Here is a 27,497-nt window from a genome sequence, read left to right on the forward strand (position 1 = left end):
AGTCCCTGCTACTTGTATTGAACAACGAAATCGAGATGCACTTCTAAGAATATAAATATTGACGATATATTGGATAAAACCGAAACTGTAAAATCGTGAAGAGTTGTAGCTTTTGGGTTGAGTGCAGATTTAGAAATATTGACGATATATTGGATAAAACAAAAACGGTCAAATGAAGAGTTATAGCTGTTTGATTCAGTGCTCAAAAGCTGAAGCCGACAGTAGCATCATTTTCCAAAATGGGATGGGGAGGAAGCAGCCGAAGATGACTTCAGAACTGTCTTAGAAAACAAAGGGTGGGGAGGGGGGGGGGCAAAAGTTGATCCTTCACACGTGTTCAATGAACCAAGAATCGACATTTCCACTATTATTCTCTATAACCATGGCAAAAAGTAGGGAGGGATGGCCAACCAACAGATTGAACCCTGGATTAAAAAAAATGAACAAAGTGTTCCCCCAGAAAGGTGGTTGGAGGGTGCAGCTCCTGGGAACGATACACTAATACAGAACTAATTGTTTAATACCGGTTACTGATTCCGAATGGAAATAACGATATAACAAGTAGGACATGCTCAGGTAAAGTGTGCAATTTTTGACCGTGATAAGACAAGGTTATCCATTAGTGCGTATTTTATCTATCTAGCATATCACTTCACCTACGTTCACACCAACATCTGAATGGTACAGCAGTCTCTAACTGATATTTGTATTAAATTATGATTTCGGAAAATGCATGCATCGAGCTTTCATTGGTTGTCCTAATTCATAACACATGTAATGACCGCGGTACACTGTACACACACACACACACCACACACACACACACACACACACATATAGTCTAATCCCACACAAACTGGAAATTACATGTATTCATGGAGTCCTTGTTCTCTTTGATTTCCGCGGGCACATGTACATCGTAGAGTATTACGAATGTTGATACCCGTATCTCAAAATACAAAAGTGTTCATAATTTGGATACTTTTAACGAAAAACAACAAAAACATAAAAAAGAAAGTATAAATGATTAGAGAGGCTACGGAGTATTGTTTGATCGAAACTATAGATTCAACGTAAATATAACCTGATCATCTGGAAACAGAACATCTAAGTCTAGTTTCTCCTAACAGCTATAAAAAAGTAAAGAGGTATACTGTACCAGAGAAATTTTATTTGGATGAAAAGTGGAGGATATATACAACAATATTTCGAAATTGAAAACTTTCAAAACTTTATTTAGTCACAAAATACAATTTTAGTAGATAGCAATTTGAACAAAAATTCAAAAACACCGCTGGACAAATTCAAAAACACCGCTGGACTCGAACCCGCGATCTACAGTTCAGCAGTCGATGAGCCAATCTAATTAAAATCAGATCCTAAAATACGCTCACAGTCGCTACCATACTTACGCAGAGTATACGACGCGGATCTAAGAAGTCTGACTTTGATAAGATTGTCGATGAGCTAACCAAATGAGCTATTCAGCTAGGCGATGGAATTTGAAAAGAATAGACAACTATTGCTGATATTTATATTTTCATCCATGTTTTAAAGGAAGTCAGCCATTATGACGATGTAGAGTACACCTTTAAAAAAAAAAATTAAACAAGAGGCCAATGGGCCACATCGCTCACCTGAGATACCTTCGCCCATAGCTAAAGATTTTTCCTTATATATTCGCATGTAATTTTTTATCCCTATTGTGGCCCCAACCTACCCCCTGGGGCCATGATTTTTACAAACTTGAATTTGCACTGTGTCAGAAGCTTTCTTGTAAATGTGAAATTCTTCCCAGTGGTTTTTGAGAAGATTTTTAAAGATTTCTCCTATAGATTTGTAAGCAAAATTTTGATCTCCTATTGTGGCCCCAACCTACCCCCATGGAGGTCATGGTTTTGATAAACCCGAATCTGCACGATATCAGGAAGCTTTCATGTAAATTTCAACTCTTCTGGCTCAGTGGTTATTGAAATGACCCCACCCCTTTTTTGCATTTTTGTGATTATCTCCCCTTTGAAGGGGGCATGGCCTTTCATTTGAATAAACTTGAATTCCCTTCACCGAAAATTGGCCCAGTGGTTCTGGAGAAGAAGAGTTTTAAATGTTAATGTATTTTTTTCACTAATTTGCTATTATTTCCCCTGGAACGTGGTGTGACCCTTCATTTGAACAAACTTGAATCCCCTTCACCCAAGGATGCTTTGTACCAAGTTTGGTTGAAATTGGCACAGTGATTCTGGAGATGTGAAAAGTTTACGAGGACGACAACGACAATGCCAACGACAACAACGACGACGGACAACGGACAAATTTTGATCAGAAAAGCTCACTTGGGTCTTCGGCTCAGGTGAGCTAAAAAGTATTACTATTCAGGAAAGAAAGAAAAACACTAAATAAGTCAACAGTTATTTTCGTTGTCTTATCATTAATCTATTCATTTACCATTTGTTGATCAGTGCTCGTCTGAGATTTAAATACGGAGACAACCAAGTGTCTGGTTGAATGAGACTAGTGGAAAAAGTTCTACCGGAAAAAGTTGAAACTCGATCCGGAAATATTCTTCGTAACCCTTTCGACAATTATCTTTCATTTTTCTCAACCAATCAAATGAAACGTTAGTAAGGCTACATAAGTACACCATGCTGACCGATTTTCTTATTTGGATGAAAAGCTAGATTTTGCAGCTTTGTTTACAAATTATATGTTACCACAAATGTATATCGACTTCTGAATACATTACCCCACGTTTAAGGTAAGGATACAAAACTCCCAAAGGCGCATCGCTATAAACAATCAAAACATGAAAATTCTGTATGTACTATGTATTTCCGAATGATGTTTATATTAAGCCAAACTTTTAATGATAAGCAGTGCACATATATACTGATATAGGCATGAATAGGAAGTGTGTGTTAATGCAATATATATCATTATTAATTATGAGTCCAGAGAGGAGTATAGATAGACAATAATTATAAGATATTAAACAGGTTGGGAACACTTCCCCAAAAGCGAGATATTCTCGCTAAAGCGCGATTATCCCTCTTTAGCGAGAAATAAACATTACCATAAACAGGTGTTTTGGCGTCTTTATTGAAAATAATGGCAAATCCCGGGCAACGCTGAGTAAGTGCGACACACACTCAACATGATGCAAATTGTTTATATGAAATTGACAACAGTCATGAAATTGCATATCAAAGTTACTGCGTAAGAGGGGAGCAGTCTGAAATCCAATACACATCGTGAGTGTTTTTGTTTTGATTCATATATTTGCAGAAGTATCAGACATTTTAGCACTTTTTCTTCTTTTCACATGAATGACAAAAAGATGTACTCCGCGGGTGTTTTTCTCTGTTGTACGGGATATATTTATTCTCGCTAGAGAGGGATAATCGCGTTTTAGCGAGAATATCTTGCTATAGGGGAAGTGTTCCCAACCTGTTAAATCACTGCTGAACACCTCAAATGTATAATCTCGGCTGAGATTCGGCTTGGCTGAATATTTGGGCTGACGCCTTCACCGAATCTTGGTGCAGTCCTTCATGATTCATGTCTGGTAATTTACTTTCAGCTTCGGCCGGTTTTAGCCTTTTTTCTGCACTTAGGTGGTCAACACTTCTGTTCGCTTCAAAAAAGTTACTTGACTATTTAAACCAAATCTGTATCACTATGATAGTGATGGGCAATCGGGAAAAAATAATTAATCGATGATCGGATTAATCGGATGCACCTTTTCGATTGATTAATCGAAAAATAATCGAATTTTATTCATGTACATTTTATGTCATAAATATATTTAAATTTACTTTATTTTTTCAGAGTTCTTGAAATTTCTTTTGAAGTGTCAGACATTTTGTCTGACGCTGTTAGAAATAGTGTCAGCCCAAACAAAATTTTGTCAGTCCAGATAAAAATGCATCGCTTTTGAGGTTTTCATATATTTTATTTAAAATCAACTACATGTGTAATTGTATTCAATCTCCATCTCAGCTATAAGTTTATAAATTATCTTTTCATACCCTTTCTCATCTTCCTTACACTTTGAATGAATCTTCCTCACTTTCACTATCCGAGTGACTTTCTTGCTCTATTTCTCTCTCACCCTCCACTTCTCTCTCATCCTCCATTTTTCTCTCTATCCTGTATATTCCTCTCAACTTCTTTCTCATCTTCCTCTGCAATCGTTGTAACTACTTTTTCTCCCACTTAAGCCTGAGTGTAGTTGGTCTTTCGTCAGTTTCGACTTTGAGCAGATTGTGTCATCAAGCAGGTGGTAAAAACGCTGCAAACAAAAGCCATTGTCTCCCAGATTGCCAGGCGGAGATACAATCGGTTTCTCTTCTCCTCGTAGTTCCTCACAACTGATTCCTCACGTTTACGTTTCAATGTGTTGCTAGATTTAGCATCGGTTTGAAAATTTATGGGCCACATGGCCGCCATTTTTTCCGGTAAAAAACGGACTTCGATCCCGATCTTATATCGGCCATCAGGACCAACAATTAAGTAACTCGTGTCGGACATTTACTACTTTTTTCGGATAATCCGACATTATCGACACTTTTCAAGAACTCTGTTTTTTACCCTAAATATTAAGTTAATTGGAATAAAATCATAAGATTGATTGATTGTATCTTGTTTAACGTCTCTCTCAGGAATTTTTCACTCATATGGATATGGTGTTTATATCTCTCAACTGATTTGATATGCAAGAGCTTGTTCTGTGTATAGTCAATTTTTAAATCAAGGCAAGCTACTGACAAACAAGTTGATGGTACAGGGGTTTCAACAGTCTAGATTGAAGTCAGCATTTTTCAAATTCTATGGTTGTTATAATGATCTAGTTCGTCAATACAACCTATCATTAGGTCAAATGCTGTCTGACGTGTTTCATACCAATTGTTAGGCCGTTCTTGGCACACTGATTTTGACTACACATAACTCCGTTTACCTGATCAGGATATAGGGATCATGGTGGGTGTGACCGGTCGACAGGGGATGCTTACTCCTCCTAGGCACCTGATCCCACCTCTGGTGTATCCAGGGGTCCGTGTTTGCCCGACTCTCTATTTTGTATTGCTTGTAGGAGTTATGAGATGGATCACTGTTCATTATCTTTGCCTTTCGTGGAGACGTCTAAAATCATTAGAAATTTGAAGTTAATAATCCCATTACTTTCGATTTTGTTTTTCTGGGATAGGGATAGATCTCTCAACTTTTGTTGTTGTTCTTATCGAATTCGGTATAGAATAAAGCCTCAAATTGCTGCTCAATACCCCTTGCTTGTTGTAAGAGGCAAAATCTGAGGCCCCGGGCTGTGTCACAGCAGGTGTGGCTCGATAAAGATCCCTCCCTGCTTAAAGATTGTAAGTACTGAGCATAGGCCTAAATTTTTTCAGCCCTTCACCGGCAATGGTGATGTCTCCATATGAATGAAAGATTCTCAAGAGGGATGTTAAAACAATATTCAATTTTATCGGATGATTCAGCTTCGTCAGCCATTTTGGATTTTAGTTAAGTCGCGGCAGGAATATTCGTATTGTTAAATAAAAATACCGACGTCGGCGATTTTCGATTCTCAAAATGGCAATCGATTATTCACATTGTTTCAGTTATAGCGACCGACAATCGAAAGTCGGCGATAATCGGTACATCACTAATCACTATTAATGCTGCATTATGAAGAAAAAAAAAGTTAATCGATAATCTTGAAATATATATTCGGTAAATATTGATTTCTATTCGATAATCTTGATCAATAAAATGAACAAGATTATTGAATATTTTTAGCAAAATTTATCGAATATAAATAACAAGATTTATCGCATATAAATCAAAATTTTTGCATGTGAATATCAAGATTATTGAATATATATCATAGTTTTCACTTGAAAACATCAAGATCATTGAATATTAATCAAGATTTGGATTCATACCAGTCGATTCGATGCACCGATTTCAAATTCAGGATTTCGGTTCGGTTTAGATTTTACATACACTGAAAACAACAAATATGGCGTCCGAGTGATGTGCAGAACATGTGGATTTTTATGGAAAAAAGATTTAAATCACTACTGTGTTGAGATTTTGCATTTTCAACACTCAGATACCAGCAGAATATGGTCTGTAAGATCATTGCAGTTTATCTTTTTAATGACTTACAGCATTTCTGTCAGTGCTGCAGTGAAATCAACATCGTAGATAATGACACATCTATTAAATATTTTGACTGTTAATGTGAGAATGAAATTAATCAATAAAGTAGAGATTTTCAAAGACTCTCAATTGATAGAATTGTTGAAGTTTTACATATAAGCGAAAACAATATCATATATATTTTCAATTGACGATTCGTTTAATAATCCAAAAATTATGCAGCACATTAATAGACTGTCAATGTTTTCTTTTTCTATCAAAGTTATGATATGCAGTTACAAATAGATATGATGTTTACAAATGACAACATATAGAAATTTATGAATAAAATTAAATTATGTATGCTACTCTTTAAAACTGTTAATTTTTGTGCTGTCACTAGATAAATTAGACCTAACATAAACCAAACTGAAAAAACCCCTGAATTGTCCCAGCCCTACTCCACACTTATATCTACAAGCATCTTTTTCTCTAAGTAAAGGAGTAAAATTTGAAGGAAAAATCTTTACCAAAATAAAAATTACCTTAATTATAGCAAATTAAACGCGACTGAAGAAGACAGAATCTCATAATTAAAAGGAGTCTCCTCATTATATTCTCCGTGGGATTGACATCTGGAGCGCCTACAAGTTATAATTATTAAATCCAGGCAAGTAAATTATAGATGCAATTAATTTTATATTTGAAGCGGTACCGCCACCGCAGTAGTTGCCTTTAATCTTGCTTAGATCACTTACACACTTCTTGAGAGTTTTAATCCCTTCATAGCGAGCCAGCACGAAACGCTGGCTCGTACTGCGAGCTCTAATGACTAAAGCGCGGGAAATAATCCGAGCTAAATCTCAACCTCTAACAAGGAAAATTTTTTGACGCCAATCCCAGAAGTCCTTTGTCAAAAATGGCTGAGATCTCGCAAAGTCACACCTTGGAATATGATTGTGAACTTACGTGGATTATCATCCTAATCTTGTGGCCTCCTAGCTCCAAAATTTAGTGCACCATTAGGCAAAATGTTTAACGAAGTGCAATGTTTATGAAAGGCAGGCTAAGATGATGTGTGACGTCATGTCTACGGTTTGACGTACGTCACAATAAGACAGGCAGTGGCGGATCTAAATACGTACTTGTTAAAAGTCATACTACCGGGACGTAATCGATTAAAATACTAAATTCTTAATAGGAATTTATTATTCTAACAAGAAAACAGGGAGAGTGACTTCTTTAAAATTGTTAGAATATTGTGAGGGATAACAGGTACTGAATTATTGCTATTTAAAAAATTACAAAAAGTTGATAGAATTCGGTCGGATTGAAAACATTTTTTAAATTTTTTGGGGTTTTTCCCGCGACTAAAAAATAAGTGATTCAATCCATTTCCTTTTAATATGTCCGGTAATGCAAACCACGATGACACCCCCCCTCCCTCATGATAATCAACCATGCCACTTGCTATTAACGACTGAAAAACAATTAATTATGTTCCCCAAACAAAGTTTGGGAACATATTGTTTTTACTCTGTTTCTTCTTCTTCTTCTTATTATTATTATTCTTTTTCTCCGGTACTTTTTTGTCTGGTAGTGTTCTCAGGAACTACAAAAGGGATCGATATGAAACTTTCCAGGATGATAGTATAGCGTTTGTAGATGTGCATAGTGATAGTCATTTTGTTTGCACGTGCATGCACGCGCGCGCACGTGCATTACAATTTTGGTACAAAAAATGGAAAATCAGAATATTGAAGGAAGCGATATAAAACCTAAATAGGATGATAGTATATCATTTGTACATATGAAAAATAATAGTTATTTTGCCAGCACGCGCACGCATGCGCGTGCATGCGCATTACAAAATTTGTACGCTAACTTTGGAATCAGTCTAACTTTTTTGTTGTTCATTGAAATGGCTTGAAATTCATATCATAGGTAGATATTGAGACCCTTAACTGATTTACATGGTCAAAATTACCAATTTGCACGCGCATGCACGTGCGCTTCATTTTGATTGGATAATGCTAAAACGTTTGTAACTATCTTATTTATGAAGCGAATGAGATGATATTCACAGCATACGTAGACAATATGTGTATCTATATATTGGTGTAACAAAAAATGCCAACGCACACGCGCGTGCAACATTTTTTAAATATTCAATTTTTAAAGGACGATAACGTTTTTGTTTTTCATCAAATTCTATTCATATTAGGGGTTTAGATGTATCTTGGTACTCCTTACAAATTGCTGTGGTTAGAATTACTGCTCAGCACGTGCATGCACGTGTGCTGATTTCTGATTGGACGATTTTAAAATCGCTATAACTTCCTTATATTTGGTGGAAACGTTATGAAATTCATACTGTGGGTATATGATACAAATGCCTGTTGTACGACATCAACAAAAATTCGGAATCATACACGCGTGCGCGTGTATGCACGTGCAACGCTTTCTTTCATTTCTTGGTACTGAAATGACCATATTGAACGTACTACATGTAATTAAAGTCTAAAATAAAATGATTTTTTGCTATAGATTCACAAGGACTCACTTTTTAATTGGGGGAGGTTTGGGGAACATCTGTAACGGTCCCCGTTACAATTAGAACTAGTTAATTCTAGTTTTGTGAATGAATCTTAATTAATGTATCCTCACAACAACAGCAATGATGTTGCAATTTTGTTCGATGATTATATGTGAATGCTGAAATATTTCATCATTGTGTTACAACTAGGATTATGTACAATATTATAAAAAAAATGTTCTAATTTTCTCTTTTGGAACATAGAATTGCTACAAGGGGATTATCATATGAATTTCATTTAGATAGGATCGCAGGGAGTGGGTGGGGGTGGGGGGCATATACATGCCCGATCCAATAGTTGAATTTATCGATTTATTTTTAAATTTTCATTATATATTGAAATGCATTTTGTGTTCAAAGGCAGTGCTGTTTAAACATAGTTTTACAAACTTGAAAAGTTTGGGCAATTTTATCATACAATTAGTAACTTGAAAAGATTGAGAGTAGAAAAAAGGAAAGTAGAGGCTGAGAACATATAGTTCAGAACAAGTCGTGCATCAAAGGTTAAGCAAGTCACAGTGAAGGCAGCAGAAATAAAATGTATATAGATCTATAGCATAAAAATATTTCAATCACATTCATGTATTCATGTTTTAATGATTTTTAATATAAAACCCTTGGAGAAAATTCATGTAATGAGCATTTGGCAAATATATATTGTTTAAATTGAACCTGATCAAAGCATGAACATTACAAAATATGTACATACATGAAGCTGTGCTCGTTCAAACGGTAGCACTGTCAACATATTAATGTTTGATTGTTTTTATAACACTGCAGACCATTATTAACATATTTTTAAATCATTATGGATGTTTAGAAACATTAACCTACAAAATAAAGAAAGCAACAAGTGCACAACAGACAATCACCAATGTAAGCTCAATGTCTTTGTTAGAAACGTCTACGGGCGAATCATCTTAGAGCGAAACGTCTCGGAGCAATTCGTCTTTTGGGGCGAATCGTCTCAGCAAGAAACATCTATGGGGCGAAATGTCCCGCATTCGACTTGAGGAATCCTTTAATTTCAGGAGATAAAATATTGTGCCATGAAAGTCATCATTTGAACAGAAAATTTAGTGACTCTTTTCATTTTAGGATTTTCATACCTACACAGTAAGCAATGCAAAATTAATAGTGATAGAGAGTTAGTTTAACAGTCAAATCACATATTTGAAGCGAACATCAGTATCACCCAAGTGCACATTAATTGCTAGAACCGGTGAAAAGTTGAAGTGGACAGTTTCACCCATTTTAAATGCAACAAGTGGCCGAAGTTCAGGCAAGATTTCCCAAATCACTTTGTGTGACACAGTTTTCACACTAGTCTGAAATTCGGAAGAGACATCAGTCCAAATATCGAGCCTCAATGAATCTCGTTGAGATTAGGTTCGAGGTAAAAAGAAATCCGAATATATATTCCTAATTGTATTCACTGCATGGGGTTGAGTCACATAGATTATATGCATATATAATGAAAATTGATGTATTATAATGAATAGTAAATGAAATAATACACAATAATTAATTATTAATGAAAGGACCCAAATGATGGAAATGAACTGGTATGTATGGTACCTTACAGCATCCCCATTGGGAGACAAGTACTAGTACCGTAGTTGTAAAGATGATAGAATGCTTATTTATAAGTGTTTAGCTTGTTTACTGGTGGGGACAAGTAAATTTTTCCATCCTACTGTAAAATGTGATGATCTGTCTGTCCGTAGCAGTTGGGGGGAGGGGGGGGCGGGGGGTGGGGGGGGGGGGTTGCAATTTGAAAATTTTTCTACTAACCCAGGGGCTAGTGGCAGTAACTAAGTTGGACCATATTTAAAAATAGGTTTGTTTCCCTAACTTTCATAGGATGGTCGGTAGGTAGGTTAAAAGTTATTTTTAGCCAGCAGAATTTTATTTAGTATGAAATTCCCATGACCACTAACAAAGCCTGATACCAAAACGTCATGAAGCACATCATTCCATGTTTCCTTGTCAAACTCATAAAATTGGTTCTTGCCAGGGTTTGACATTAAGGCACGTCCGACCGTCCAACCGACCGAGTCTACTAAATTTTGGGTCCGGTCGGGTAAAATGTTGATTTACTAGGCCGACTGGTCGTGTTGAAAAAATAAACACGAAACTTTAGATAATAAGATACTTTACTCTTAACTAAGAAAATAACTAAAGAGTTTCGGAGCAATTTTGCACCGTGTGATAACACTATCTTTATTTTTAGTTCTAATAAATAAATCTCGGTCGGAAGTGATGTTTTACGACATCTACTTGATGATGTGTGTAAAGTTATGTTTCGGATAAATAGATATTGATTGAATTCATTTTCATTTTTAAAAAAAATCTAGTTTATTTGAATTATATATAAGAAAGTGTTTACCAAATGAATAAATTACGTCGTAAACAGTCATTTTGCGGTGTTGACATATGCGAGAATGACTCTATTCTACATTCTAATACAACTTCTCCTCCTCAAGAAAAGATGTCCCAAGAAAAAAAGAAAAAGGTTTGGAAGAAACAAAGCGGGGTTTATGAAATAAAAATGTTAAAAACTGGTTGAGGTCATTTCATTCTGAATGGACTAAAGAATTTCCGTGCTGGGTATCATTTAAAGAAACAGAAAATGTGTTTGAAAATAAAAGCGTCAAATTGAATGACGAGACTGAAGATTTTTTCGAGACAATTAAATAAGGTTTAGTTCAAACTTAACATTTGTTATTTGAATTAAGTATTTAAATATGGAGAAACTATCGTTTTTTTCTGTAAAGTTGGTCAGGGCTAGTGGATGTAAGGTCAGGTCAAGTAAAAATCATTTGAAGTAGCCTGACTGGTCTAGTGTTAAAAAAAGTAAATGTCAAACCCTGCTTGCATAAAGTTCTGCTTTGATTGCCATGTTTAGCAGTTAGGGGAAGGTCAAGTTGATATTACGGACAGTACTCCAATGATCATGTATTTCAGAAATACTCATTAGGCCTATCTAACCTCTGAACATAGTGTAGACATATGGTACATGTATAACGGTTGATTTCACGAACACTCGGGTTTCATCAATTTTTTTCTGCCATTTATGCCACATATTTTAACACTTAAATAAAGTCAGGTAGAATGTTGCAACTATGGACAATGGTGTTATTTCGGACACATGGTGTTATAACTTTGTACAGTTAGTAAATTCCATTGTTGCCTTTTATTTTGTGGTTCACTGGCATTTCATGCTTTTGTTTTTACCCATTATGTTAATTCATATGTGGTATGGATTTTGATGTCATTTATAATCTTTTAATCATATCGATAGATCTAACTTTTACCAGAAAAAGTTTCAACAGGACTTGATTTTGCTGATCAAACAAAATGGATGCTGACATCTTTTACAAGGTCATTTATTTCAATCAACCAATCAGAGCTGAGTTACACATATAATTAGGTGTTTTCCAATTTGTAAATGTATCAAGTTCGGAAATGAGTTTAAATTGAGAACACGTAAATGTAATATAGGGTTAATAAACTTATATTGGTGAATATTGGCATGAATTGGCTCGCAAGCTTGTGCATTTTTGACCGCCAACTCGTGCCAATATTCATCAATATAAGTTCAATAACCCTTTTATTATATAGTTAAAGTATTTTAGTTGTTAAATTATATCCCTTTTCACTTAAAATACTCAAAAATAGACAAGAATTCATCAATATTGGCATCTAAGGTGAAAGTGTGCAATATCAGTATGCATTACTGAACTGTTCATAATTGAACCTGTCATTGATGCTTGAAGCAAACTGATTTTGTGAATGGGGACATCATAGTTTATGTTCAGTAAAACATTTTGTTTTTAAGTAAATAAAATGAATATTTGTTTTTAGTGCAATAAATATAAAATACCGGCTCTGTCAGATTCGGAGGACCGTCGTCTGCCATGATTTTGGCTTGTTTACGTCGTTACGGTAAGGTCAATATTGAACGTTCATACTCAGAATGTCTTGGGCGCACACAATTTATGCAATGCAAAGTTAGCGTTCAATAAATTCTCAGGATATTGAACGTTAACATTCTCTAGATTTTACGCAGATGTTATAATAGACTATTTATTAGCTATATAATAATGCTTCTTATTGACTGTCGAAAATATCACACCCTTCCGATATACCAACTCTTTCCCCTACTGAAGAACACAACTTGCACACCAGGATGTCCTGAACTCTCTAGTCTCCTCGCTCCTCATGTAGACAAGATTTCTCCATCTTGATCTTGTTAGAAGACCACCTCTATTCGCATCATCTTTTATATTTTAGATCAAAACTCATGATGATATACAAAAATCTGGTCATTATGAAATACTGATCTGTACCTGAAGTTTTCCGGAAATTAAAAAAAAAAACTTCACCAGAACGACGGAATAAAAACTTTTGGGTCGGAGTGACTTTCTTAGACTCGGTCGGGCGAGGGGAAACAAACAATATTTTTATTTTGGCCTTATGTACAAGTCAAAGATTGTCAGTTACTACCCCATGAACTACCAATCTGATTAAAATCAGATCTGTGATCCACTCTGTGTACACTTTGTGTAGTGACATAACATTACCAGAGTGGATAAAAGATCTGATTTTAATCAGATTGATGAACAAAAACTAATGATAGTAAGTTAACAAAACGCCTATAAATGGAGCTGGTACATGTAAGTTAAAATATAAAACAATAGTCAGTTTCATTTCTATTATTAATAAAAAAAAATTCGAATGGTGAAAGTTTCAGTTTAATTATAAGGCCAACGACAAAAATTGTTGAGTTTCCGCTAACGTTCCAGAAAAAAATAGGGTAGGTAGGTAGGAAATAAATTTTATTTTTTTTTAAAATTTTATTTTTGCGAAGTATGCGAAAACATTGTAAACTCTAACAAGTTCAATGATCTATTGAATTTTATACTTTCAATATAAACCTTTGCTTGAATTGCAAGTAAACTTTCAATCTTAGCATTTCACCTGTTATTGGCTGAGGATTATTTCCAGATGTTTTAGAAGAAACAATATTTTTCAATGAAACATTTAGCATAAAACACAAATTAAAGTCAACTCCTTTATGCCCCTATGCCATACAAGTACCAGATATATTGTTTCTACATTTAGATTGGTTGTCGGAGCAATACTACTATTGGATATGTTTGACAAGAAAATAATGTGATGATTTTGAAAAAAATATTAAATCATCACCAAAATATCAACATCATTAACATATTTTAAGTTTAATTCATTTCTGAATGTACTTTCACAATCTAAATGGAACAAGGATAGGAAGACAGTCTGGGCAGATCCCACTTATCCTAATGGGATCCAACTCTCTTCCAGCTAAAACTTTTTACCGGACTTAAATTTTTATTTTAAAAAGAAAGTCTGCATATCTTTTTCCCCCTCGGCTCTCACCAGCCATCAACAACTCGGATGCGTTCACTGCTTTATTTGTGGCCTTTATCATAGTGTATTCAGTTAGAACTGCAGCAGAAACCATGGATGTGCATAAAAATTTGATAGACTGGACATTCAAGTGCACTATATAATGTCTGTCACTCTGCATCATGACCTCCATATAAACAATGCCCGCTAAAGCGATAGCACAAGACAGTGGCTATAAATAGCCACCGTCTAAAAACACCATAGGATTTGGCAATTTTAACAAAAGAAAGTCTTCTATGGAAACATGACACTTGGCAAAGTCTCTTGGCCGTCTGTTAACTTCAATTGTCAAAGCACCGTTGCGTGAGGCAAGCATGGAGGTACAGTACTACATGTAGGTCAACCATCATGCCATGCTGTTAGTTACAAACATTATCAATGTTGTTTAAACGCTTGACACAATACCATGCAATTTTGAGCATCGTTAAAGCGTTTGAATGACTTCATCTCAATGTCTGACTAAAAAGAAAACCAAGAACCGAGAATATATTTTTTCCGGAAAAATGACGATTTTTTTTTTTTCAAAATAGCGGAAAAAATTCCTAGGGTCGGGGCTATAATTTAGGGTCGGTCGGGTTAGCGGAAACACAACACATTTTATCAGTGGCCTAATCAGATAATTATAACATTTCATACTTTCTATATGGCATTAGCTGCAGAACTGTAGCTCTCTGAAAAAATATTGTGACGGAACAGAGAGCTACAGATCCACCCCTTATATAAACTTTCGATTTACGGTGCACCAAAAGCTGTGCACAGTTGAGGCTTGATATTCTTGTGTTGCTGTCTCATAAAATTAATATAAAAATTTTCTTAAGGTAAGTCCCTAGTCCTGGACCTACTTGTGATTTCTCAAAAATTTGAGTTTAAATACTTAGATTGTTCATTTGAGGGTATGATAAAAACAAAAAAATGGGGGGTTGTCAGTATAATGAGTAAATTATGGTATTTTTATTACTTGTACCCCCATTTGTCAAACGGCAATATCAGAATTCGTTGAAGAAGTCCAAGAATATGTCCATAAAATTTTGTTTGAGGTATGATGCTGCACTTTTTTTCCTCAAATATGAAATAAATTTGTCTAACTAAATAATTAAAAGTGATATTTTAACACAGTTTCATGTTTTTTAATAATGGTGGTACAAAATTGAACTCGATACAGGCCCTCGGCAGTAAAAAATACGGCACTGCAACACCACTAATATGAATATTTTAAAAATTTGACTTGTGATTTTTCATTCAAACTCACATATTATGTTCATGTATGAATGCTTGTTAAAATACATTTTCAAAATCTGCCCTTTCTCAGCATAATATTTTCACAGCATCTCAATTTATATTTACATTTTTTGGCCAAAATAGCCATTTTGAAGATGATTTTCACATAATAGAAGATAACAAATATATAACAAGATAACAAATATATAACAAGTGCAGAATTGTTTTATTTACTTCCACAAGTGCATTATTGCATATCATGAATTTTTTTTAATTTACAGATAATTTTAACATGTGATACCCCTGTATATCAATTAAACAAATATGTACCTCTGGTTTTATGTGTGAATTAGATGACAAAAAATGGAAAGAAAATTGGAGCCATAGTCTACTCAAATATAAGTGATTGAGTGTTATTGTATTCATTTTACTAAATTAAAAAACATCCAGGTAAATGTAAAAATATGTTTGGTAATACTAGTACGTAAACCAATACCGGAGTTCGATCCGGACATGACGTCACACTACTAGACCCCTACTTTAACATATTTTCCCATTATACTTGTGTCCAAACATACCTTCAAATATTCATTAAAGCCCCATATGACCTGAAAACTCACAGCTCCAGATAATTTCGTTTGTTGACATATAGCCATGTTAGGTAGCTGGTCAGTTTGAACCCTGTTGTTGATGGTATCTATTCATAAAATTTGTTATAAGTTATTTATTTGCTCTTCACTTATTATCAACACAAATTATTCAGAGCTCCAGATAAGGTGCGTATCGGCGTAAATACTCATTAAATTTTACCAAATACGCATTAAAGTTTAAAATCAGGTGTACAATTATGCATTCGCTAATGTAAATACGCTTTACACTCCTAAGTAATGCGTAGAGGTAACTCAATACACAACTGTATAAGCCTAATTGTTATATTTCTTTCTTAAATAAACAGGTACGGTGCGATCGAAAGCACACAAAAACAGAAAATGGTACTGGACAAACGATGTATATTTCTTCTGTTAAACTTAATAAGTTTTTACTGAAATGTCGCTCCTGCAGCATTGTCTCGCTAACTATTTGAAAGTATTTGCAAGAATGGGAGTCACGCATTTATTTACCGACTTCCGTCACACATGCACTCGTTTTACACAGATGGAATAAAACCAATTCTTGATTAACGGTACAAGGTGAGGGGAATCCGACAGTAATTTGCAGTGAAAACAAAGTGCAAAAATATATATGGGCAGTATTAGGTTCGTCTAAATTCTAAAAAATGCTATAGAAAGTCACAGAAACTTTAGACTTTGAAACTGATATTGCTTGGTTTAAAATGCTTTTAGCTTCTCGGTTATAACAGTTTAATTTACAATATGACAAATAGTTTTGTTGTTTGTTTGGTGTTTATGAAATTTTTTCAATACTGTACAATCACAGGGGATTCTTATCCATTTTGTTCTCAATTCATATGTTATATATAAATTATATATAGATTGAGAACAAAATGGATAAGACCCTGTGGTACAATAAATGATTGTATGTTTACGCGTGAAAATTCTTTGTAGTTCTTTTTATTATAAAGTCTTCATTGTCATTGGGATTTTGAAAATTGTTGAGTTATTAAATTTTAATATGCCAGGCACTCGGTCATATAATATCTGGTTATATTTAGACTAAGTGATCAAATTCTGTATTAGTGGCAAACAGCAAAGATAATCAGTAAATTAACAAAATACTCTTTTGACTTTTTCTGAAAAGCAAAATACCCATTGATTTGAAAATCAGGAGGTAAATACTCTTTATGGTAAAACATTATCTGGAGCTCTGTTATTAATAGAAATTAAAAAATATAGTTTTTCTAAAGGTAAAATAAGCTCTTGATTAATGAAAATGCTACAAAAAGCCCATTATGGTCCTTAACAATCGTGTGGCAGGGATGGAGACTGGACCAGACTAATTAAAACCGGATTGCCTTGAGTTTAGCTATTTGAATAATAATTATTTAACGGAACAGGGATGATATATTATTATTCAAAATATTTAGCTAAAATATTTGTGGGGATATTAGTTCACATCTAGACATTATTGTGCAAGTATGGAAATGAACCAGGATTCAAATTGACTGGCTACCTAACATGGCTACATCAACAAACGAAATCATCAAAAGCTGTGAGTTTTCGGGTTGTATGGGGCTTTAAGGAATATTTATGTCTCTCTTTAAAGAAGAGGGGCAATACTGCTTTGCACCTGTCAGTTGGTATGTCGGTCGGACTGTAGACCACGTTATCCGCTCAATATCTTGAGAACCGTTTACTTGATTGTAATGATATTTCATGTGTAGGTTGGTTATGAATAGAAGAGGACCCCTGTTGTTCAAAAGGTCAAGGGTCAATATACTCTGGACATAGGAATATACTGTCTGCTCAATATCTTGAGAACCCTTTGCTTGACAGACATCAAACTTGGAACACTGGTACATCTTTAGGAGAAGATGACCTCTCTTGATTTTGAGGTCACATGGTCAAAGGTCAAGGGTCAAACTGTACATAGGAATATACTGTCCGCTCAATATCTTGAGAATCCTTTGCTTAACAGACATCCAACATGGTACACTGGTACATCTTCAGAAGAAGATGACCCCTATCGATTTTGAGGTCACATGGTCAAAGGTCAAGGATTAAATTGGACATAGTAATATATTGTCTCCTATGTTTTAAGAATTATTTGCTTGATTGACACCAAAATTGGTACACTGGTACAGCATAGGGAGTGAATGACCCCTATTGATTTTTAGGTCACATGGTCAATGCACTCCTGACATAGGAAGATATTGTCTGCTCAATATTTTGAATTAGTGATATTACTATCAATTAAATGATGCATGTGTATAACCCTTTTCAATTTTGCTTGCATGTTTTGCAAACATCTCTTGTTGAAGACAGTTTGGACACAAGTATATAGTGCTGGATATTGCGACTCGAAAATTGTATTGTGATATATTGCAATATTAAATTTTGTATTGCAATACATCACAATATTATAACAATCTTTGTGAAAATAAAACAAAAACAGTAATCTTCAGATATTTCTTTAGTTCTAATTAAACACTATATAGAAATATTGAGAAATGAATAGATGAATCAAAAATGGTTTAAATTACTGGATTTTTAGGCTATTTGTTAAATTGCTGAAGCTCATGAGCTCTTACTAGGATATTTCAATTCAAATCTTTTATTTATTAATCCTTACTGCAGTAACTATGTAACCTTTTTTTAAGGAATGGGTCGTACAAGAGGGAGTAGAAGACATGTGTTACAGCTGAATGACAACAAAGAGAGCTATCTAGGTAAACACTTTTCATTTCTGTTTGTTAAGTAAAACAAAATCTTTTTATATGCCCATTCAGGGGTCAACATGTCCGCTTGTCCGGTACCAGTGGAAAAACATTTCGGACAAGTGAATATTGATGGGCACTTGTCCGATTGGACAAGTGCTTTTTTTATGTAAAGAAGTCTCCAAACAATTTTGTGAAAAGTTTATCGGTAGTTGAGAGTCGGAAGTACATGTGTAATGCATGGAAAATGAACTTCGATCCCGATATCAATCGGTATGTAAACTAGCTTAGTCAAACTCAATCAGGATTGGTGTTCACTTATTGCGCACTACTTTCAATCATCCATGGATCTTACGAAGTCATTTGATTCAAGATAGGAAGTCTAGATAAAATTTTGTTTTACGCGTTTGTTGTTTTTATCAAGAGAATAAGATATAAAAAAAATCAATCAAGCAGGTATAAAAATAGACTATATATTAAGTAAATTAAATACAGTTTTCAAGTTGACAATATTAGATCCTTTTTTGAAAATTTTTCGGACAAGTGAAGTTGAAGTTCGGACGAGTAAATATCTTTGTCCCTTGTCCGAATGGACAAGTAGGAAAAAAAGTTAATGTTGGGCCCTGCCATTGTCAGATATGGCACTGTGTGTCTGTCTGTCTGAGGTAATGTTTTCTGGACTTTTTCTATAACATGTACAATGTACAGCATTGAGATTTGGTCGCAATTTCTCCCTCAAAAGTTTAAGACTTAGAGTTTGCATTTCAGCTAGATTGGTGTACAGTGACCTACTATAGGGCTAAAAGTTGGTCAAAAAGTTTTTCAGACTTCTTTTCCGTTACAGATATTGCTCTGAAAGGATGAAGTGAAATGGCTATATGAAATGGCCCCAGATATATTTATAAAAATAAATTTTCTTATTTCATGTTAAAATTTACATGATTCAACTCATCAACATTTGCACTTTTATGATTTAAATATTACACGGAGCATAAATTCGCTACAAACAGTATATAACTCTGACTTAAGCTTGGGGTTTCCTCATTAGCTGAAATTCCCATAGGAATTTGGCCCCGCCCATACTTTTACAGATCTAGAAATATATGGACAATGCTAGGTACAGCTAAATCATTTAGGCTATGGTTGTATATTATTAAAAACTTAATATCGTATGTCTATAACCGTAGCCCATATTGTCAATATCTTTAAAAAATGATTAGCAAAATTTTTACTAGAAGCGTCTCCATTATGGAAACCTGTTTGAACTCGATGACCTAACCGGAGAGGCTCGCTCTATACAAAAGACAATATCATATGATTCGGATGTATTGTCCACTGTTTTAGGAACATAAACACACCTTCAACATCAGTATTTTAGACAGTGTATTCGATACATATGGATGGTATACATGTATATGTGATTTATATACCAGTACACTTCAATTTTGATAAATTGTAATTGGTTACATGTATATAAACGTGTAGAAATCATTATCAGAAATAAGTTGACGTTTCTGAATCTAATTTTCTAAACAAATAATTGTATATTTTCATTGTTACATGCAAAGTGGAATGCACTAGTATGATTTTACTTTCTTTGTTAAAATTTTACACATTACAGGTAGATCTTTTGGTTCATTATTCTAATCCCGTGGGGATCTGGGTTAGAATTAGGGGTGAAACAATACAGTACCTTCTCGATTCGATTCGATTTTCGATACTTTAGTCTCGATTCGATGATTTTCGATTTGATACAATAGCATGTACCAAATTCTTTATAATGCTAAGATTTTTTTATGTTTCGTTGTATTTATTGCTTTCTGCAAATAAATTCTACATAATGTAAAACCGTTTAACATAGAGCAACACTCTTATCACTTGTCCTAAAGCCGAATGTCGCCATACCCAGGATTTAAACATTGGGGTGCATTTTTCAACTCGACTGCGTCCATTTGATACAGTAAAGTTTACTCGTATGTTGATTGGGCAATTTTCAATTCCATTGGCTAATCAGAAACTGTGTTATCAAGATTAATGTGTGCTGTGATTTTAGAACGGTATCGAACCGAAACAGACCCTGAATGAATCGAACATTGAATCGAGACCACTACATCGCGATTTGGCCGCATCGCAATGCATCGTTTTACCCCTAGTTAGAATAGGTCCTCAGTACCCCCTTGCTTGTCGTAAGAGGCGACTAAATGGGGCTGTCCTTCTGATGAGACCGCAAAAGCCAAGGTCCCGTGTCACAGCAAGTGTGGCACGATAAAGATCCCTCCCTGCTCAATGGCCATAAACGCCGAGCATAGGACTAAATTTTGCAGCCCTTCACCGGCAGTGGTGACGTCTCCATATGAGTGAAATATTCTCGAGAGGGACGTTAAACAATATTCAATCAATCAATCATTATTCTACCTGACGTAATATAATTAACCAAAACATAAAGACTTGTGCATATACTACATATACATTTATTTTCACAACACATGCTTTTTAAATATGAAAATAAATAATCAAGGTATTTTGATAAATAATTATACGAGCCCAGATATTTATAGTATATGATAATATGATAATTATTAGTATAATATAGGGTTTGAATGAAATATATGTTGACGATAAACAGTTCTACATATAATTTCCGTATATACAGTCAAAACTGCCATAGCGACCCACTGTACTAAGCAACTCACTGTCGTATGTGACCATAAAAAGTTCCCACCAAGGCATTACCTTATATATTTTATCTGTATTAAACGATCACCTGTCTGACTTGACCAACGACCATGATTTTTACAAACTTTTAGTGTAATTTCACAAAATTTTACCTTTATTTAAATACTGTACATTTTTCGATTACAGCGCGATTCCTAATTTGAATTTCTGTTGAGCACGACTATTCTGGGAATTATCGCCCCTAACACATTCATTTTAAAACGCACAGTTCGGCGGTGATCTTGTTTTGTTAGTCCTCTGAATCAATTATTAAAACCCGAGTTGTTTATTTAACAAAATCAAGGATTGGGGATATTATTGTAATATTGTAATAATATCACCGCCGAACATTACCTGTTGCAACGTGGTACGTTCGATCACCATGATGAGAGGAAGATGCCTATTGTTTTTCAAAGTTATTGGTCAAAGGTCAAGGTCGCAGTATCACTAGTCGGAAAACCTTGTAGGCAGTATACTAACCGAACTGTTAGGACTAAGACCGTCAAACTTTGTACACATACACTTTATGCCAAGTAGAGGATGCCCATTGTTTGTTAAGGTCAAGGTCATAGTAGCAGGATGCAGACCGATTCGTTGGGGCAAGGACCATTAAACTTGGTACACATAAATCGTATGCCAAGTGAAAATACTACATGGAGAGTACATGATTTGTCTTGTTTTTTTATGCAAAGAAAGTATGTCACACCCTGATGATTACTGATACAACTTGAAGACAAGTTCTACAAATCAGGGTGTAAGAAAAACGCCCTATATTAACTTTTCATGGGCGTATTATGTACCGTTGGCGGTACTCTTGTTAAGTTGAATTTCTTACCCCAATTCATAAACTGAAGTCCATGATAGCTCCAAGTGACTGAAAATTGTAAACATGAAATTTATTTTTTCAGTTACTTTTCAAGATTTTATAGTTATAGGATTATATTATGTATAAAACGATACCATTAATGAAATTGAATTTGATGTAATTGTGAGATACTTGACTATTATTATTTTTTTTTAAAGCTAAATATGGATACAGTAGACAGGAAGGAAATGGTGAGTTATTTTCCTCATTCAAATTGTTCAAGTTTTGCTTTACTGCTTTTATTCAATATGACATACATTATTATTTCAGGAAATGAAGATGACAACAGTGGGTCTGACATGGAAACTGACCAAGGTCAGGGTCATCAGTAAATGTGTTTATCTCTCTGTGCACGTCTCTTTCTTTCTTCTTTTTCTCTCATTGTATCTGTCTCTTTCTCTTTATATCTCTATCTGTGTCTGTCTCTTTCTCTTTATATCTCTATCTGTGTCTGTCTCTCTTCTCTCTCTCTCTCTCTATTATAGGATTAAACATTATTTAAAAAAAAAAAAATCTGGACATTTTACTCACAAACTGAATTAAAGTGCAAAGTGCTTTTTTGTTACGTGTGTGAGTAAAATGTCTATAGTTTACACATCGATAAATTCTTTAAAAAGAATGTTTGATTCATATAATTCCAATTCATTCCCTGTATCATCAATTAAAAAAATTTAAATATTTTCCCGCACAATATTATTTGTTTTCAGGCGGGTATGTATACATAGCGTTTTGGGATTTATTGATATGTAAATTCTCATTTAGCTTTATTTTCGTCCAATCAAAACAATTGTAATAGATAACATTTGAATTTTATATGTATATGTGTGTGTGTGTGTGTCCAACAATGACCAAGAACACATGATCCACATTTAATTAATTACACTTACCGGTAGCGCTTTCGCCGTGTAGTTTGGCTCTTCAGAGTGTAACAATTTAAAATACTAATACAATCAAAGTACTGAAAGTACTGATAGGAGTTGATTTTATGTAGATTTGCACCAGATGCTTCTGAGATTAAGAATTATTTTTTAAAAAAATTAAAAAATTAAAAATTATCCTCAAAAATCATAAACTTATGCATAAATGTATGTTGTGGCTCTATAACAATCAAAGCGTAATTATTTAGTCTACATACATGTACGTGTATATACACTGGTGAGTTAAAACCTTTTCTGGATTGTATTTTACTATTCCAACATATGATATACATTTACCTTCAGAATTGCTCATTTTTTCAAAGTATGTCACTACATTAATGTTCGAACACAAAAGCATTTTTGAAAAACTCATCATGTATCTTCATAATTCTTTGGTTTATGCTAATTCTTATTTTTTGGTACAACTCCTCTTTTAAAAAATGGGAAAAAGGATTGACATGGGTAATGACTTACATAACTAAAAAAAATTTTATTGCTTAAAGTGCAAGAACCAGTACTTAAACATCAGATATTTACTTATCTTTTATCTTTAAAATTAATCCCGTGGGGATCCGGATTGGAATAGGGCCTCAGTATACCTTGTTTGTTGTAGAAGGTGATTAAATGGGGTGGTCCTTCAGATGAGATCGCAAAATCTGAGGCGTCGTGTCACAGCAGGTGTAGCTCGATAAAGATCCCCCCTGCTCAAAAGCCATCAGCGCCGAGTATTGGACTAAATTCTTAGCCCTTGACCGGCATATGAGTGAAATATTCTCGAGAGGGATGTTAAACAATATTCAATCAATCAATCTTGAAAATTGTCTATGATTTTACTTGAAATTTGAAATTCATTTTGTAGAGCTCTATGCAAATTATCTAGGGAAATCCCCACAAACGTAACTTCGTAAGCATCGACAATGGTGACATTAAAATATCTACAATTTATTCAATCTACAAAAATAATCATATACACAGTCAGTTCTCGAAGTATTGCCACTCAATTTTATCGCCATTTTCGTTATAATGCCGCATTTTTCTAAGAATGTTTTTCCTATTACTTAAAATTCTTGTTAAAACGCCAAATTCACTATCGCCATTTGCCACGGTATTTTTAGTACAAAAGTCTATATCAAAGTGTTAATTATCTTGATAAACCGCCATGGGTGCACATGATCAGTGATGCGGGAAATTGGTCATTATTGATCTCCGGCGTACACATGGGCAGAAGTCATATCACCGATTATAATAAATGAACAAGATAGGCAATACAGCCAGCGACATTTTGACAAAAATTGCACTTCACTGAAAAATCCTTTTGAAAGAGCAACAATAATGCATCTCCAAACTGGAAAAAAGGTCGTTCTTTTCCAGTTTGGAGGTGCATTATTGTTGCATGACTCTTGGATTAAATGCATCGCTATTTGGTGCGCAATAATTTCTTCACACTGTTCAATTTCATCATTTTAACCTCACCACCAATAACGAACAGAGGGTTCTGAGATGCTGTTATTTATGTCCCAGCCCACTATAGTTAGAGCGAAAAGACCAGAGCCGAGGTATTCTAGCTCTAACCTTTTTTGTGTAGCTAAACTGTAATTGTTGATGGTATTTGCAATTGGAAGACCTCATCTCGGGTTATATAGTTTACTGCGACAATATATTTTCATCTATTTAATTCGTAGAAAGAATTCAATTTGTATTTTATTGACGTGACTTTATAGTAAAGCTAAACTTGATCTAAATGATGCATACAGCGAAATGGCTTTATCATCTTATCATTCAACATGATGAACAGAATATCACGAAATTAATTTTTTTTTTAAATTCCCTCTTTTAAATTGAGCAATTTTGACTAAAACTTTGAGTTTAACATTTTGTATAAATAATGAAGATTACGTGAATCAACAGAGAACTGCATATATAATGTGAGTATGCAATGAGTGCTGTAAAAGTCTAACTGAATATTAATCGGGTACATAATGGAAAGTTATTTCAACATTATGAATCTAAAATGCAATAAAATCATTTTATATAACTATTTAGTAAAGGAAAACTTAAATGGTATTTAATTCATTACATGTACTGATTGTTACACATGAGGTACACATGCTCTATCTGTCAATCAGCTGACACTCGCTGCAGGTTTTTACGTCGTTTAGGCAATATTTCAGCCATTTTAGGCCAAGTAAAATTAATTAGTAGATTATCATTCAAATTTCACAAAAAAATGGGGCGGGTGGGAGGATTTTATTTTTTATTTTTTATTTTTCGCCATGGTATTCTTGACCTCGAAAATGCCTTCTCTCATTGAGAAAAGGCTTTATAAATCATAATTACGTGTGTATTTGGGTTTCTAAAAGGCAAAGTGAAACAAAGTACGTTTACGATACCGGACCGGACATAAAAATATCCGGAAATCGTAATTTTGAAAAATAAAAAAAATCGGGGCGGGGCGATTTTCGAGGGGCGGACGGGAATGATAATCTACTAATTAATTTTACTAGGCCTTATGGCGATTAAATAATTGAATTATGTTTGGTTCTGAGTGTTTGAGTTCCCTAATGGCTCCCAGTGAGCCTACTCTTTTTCGAAAATCAGGGAAACAATCTTGTGTAAAACTTGTACGGTACCAATTTTGACGCACGTGTCATGGAGGCTCGATCCTTGATACAGGACACCCTTTAACGTCCCATCCGACGGTCATAAAAATACAGATCAATTCATGTATATCAACATTTGTAATATCAAAGAATTCAACCTTTCTATTAAAATCGCATTTTTGTAAATACTGTATAATATGATGATTGTCAATATTTTAAAAAAGATTTTGCATTGATTGCACTTTACCAAAACGACTATGATGTATAGTTAATGGACAGTCACAAGATGTACATTCAGGCAGAAGTTCTCTGTTTAATAGGCTAGAATGAGTCAATTTTGAATGTCCGGTGGCATGTGTATTCTTGAAATAATCACTTCGCCTTGGCATCTCATTACGATGTTACATGGTTTGTTTACTTTGTTATGAATAGGAAAAGTTTACTTGTGTCACAAAAATCCCAATAGATTTGCCATAGAGAATTTGATTATAGTTTTATGAAATAATTTTAAATCAGTGTAGGGAATTTTAAAGTGTGCAATATCATCTTGAAGTGCAATTTTCGCCGACCACGGGGAAATGCATATTTATAAAACTAAGAAATTCTATGGCGTGTAGTTTGATTTTCCATTTTTTTAATGACAAATTCTCTTGAAAACGCGCAATAAATATTTGTGTGTTTTTTTTAAATATTTGATTTGATTTACAACACAAATCAGTCGACGCTACTATCAGTGCTCGAGCTGGGCTTCGCCATTTTCGCAAATGGCGAATTTTTTTCAAAAATGGCGGAAAAAAAATTAAAAGTGGCGAAAATCCCTTTTTGCAGTAATTTGTATTTTAAAATCTGTCTTGTGTTTTCCTTTGTCAGTGACCCATTATCGCCTTTTTGTTTATGCAGTCAAAATCTGTTTATTCAGTCAACACGTGCCACCGGAAATCTCGCGTCGCTCCAGTGCACACAGAGCTGGTCACGAAGGCCAGATGATAGCCTCAGGTAAGGTATGGCTGCAAAAAAAAGTCGGCGATTATGTAATAAAGTGCATCGGACAGCTGTGTACCCTGCTGTGGTCAATTGACAATACATTTAAAGTCTTATTCATTATCGTGTTATCTTCTCTACATTAATGTCAATTCTTAACCACAGAACCGACCAGTAATTAAATTGGCCGTATTATTGTGTATAATGTACATATACATCAATTATTTGTTTTTGCGGCCAAGCTCGTTGATTACAAGATTTTGATTTTGATGGGTTTGATTTTAGTTCGAATATTTCATAAACATTGCGGTCGGTCACCATTGATATGGACATAGCAATTTTAATAAATAATTTTCTTTGAAGTTCGGTGCGCAACAGTATAAAAAAGCTAATCTCATAAGACTATGTACCCCATTCTATTTTGACACTAAACTCGTAGCTTCTGACCCTAGTCAGTCTAGAATTCAAAAAATATCTATGTTTGGCTTTACAGTCAACCCCACCTACTCAAACATCTTATTCTGTCCAAATTGCAAAATCTTCCATACCAAAACGGAAATTTAATAGGGAATGGTTGAGATACAACTCTAAATTGGGCTTGATGTTTTGTGACATCTGCATTTCAGGCAATGTACACAATGTTTTCACTTAGGGGTGTAGCATCATGAAGTTTATATTTATA

General features: G+C 34.4%; 1 protein-coding gene across 2 annotated transcripts in view; it reads left to right on the forward strand.

Moving 5' to 3' along the window:
* Positions 1 to 2,586: 2,586 nt before the first annotated feature.
* LOC125646036 (formin-binding protein 4-like) overlaps positions 2,587 to 27,497 on the forward strand; it is a 105,249-nt gene continuing 80,338 nt past the window's right edge. Inside the window, exons 1-4 of one of the 2 annotated variants that reach the window (XM_056139557.1) lie at positions 2,587 to 2,755; positions 18,681 to 18,749; positions 22,476 to 22,508; positions 22,588 to 22,632. In XM_056139557.1, coding sequence (XP_055995532.1) covers positions 18,683 to 18,749; positions 22,476 to 22,508; positions 22,588 to 22,632 — 145 coding nt within the window. In that variant the 5' untranslated portion in view covers positions 2,587 to 2,755; positions 18,681 to 18,682. The remainder of the gene's footprint in view (positions 2,756 to 18,680; positions 18,750 to 22,475; positions 22,509 to 22,587; positions 22,633 to 27,497) is intronic. The other variant, XM_048872151.2, reaches the window with a different exon arrangement.

Source organism: Ostrea edulis, chromosome 6 (assembly GCF_947568905.1).
Source record: "Ostrea edulis chromosome 6, xbOstEdul1.1, whole genome shotgun sequence".
In the NCBI taxonomy this organism is placed as follows: domain Eukaryota; kingdom Metazoa; phylum Mollusca; class Bivalvia; order Ostreida; family Ostreidae; genus Ostrea; species Ostrea edulis.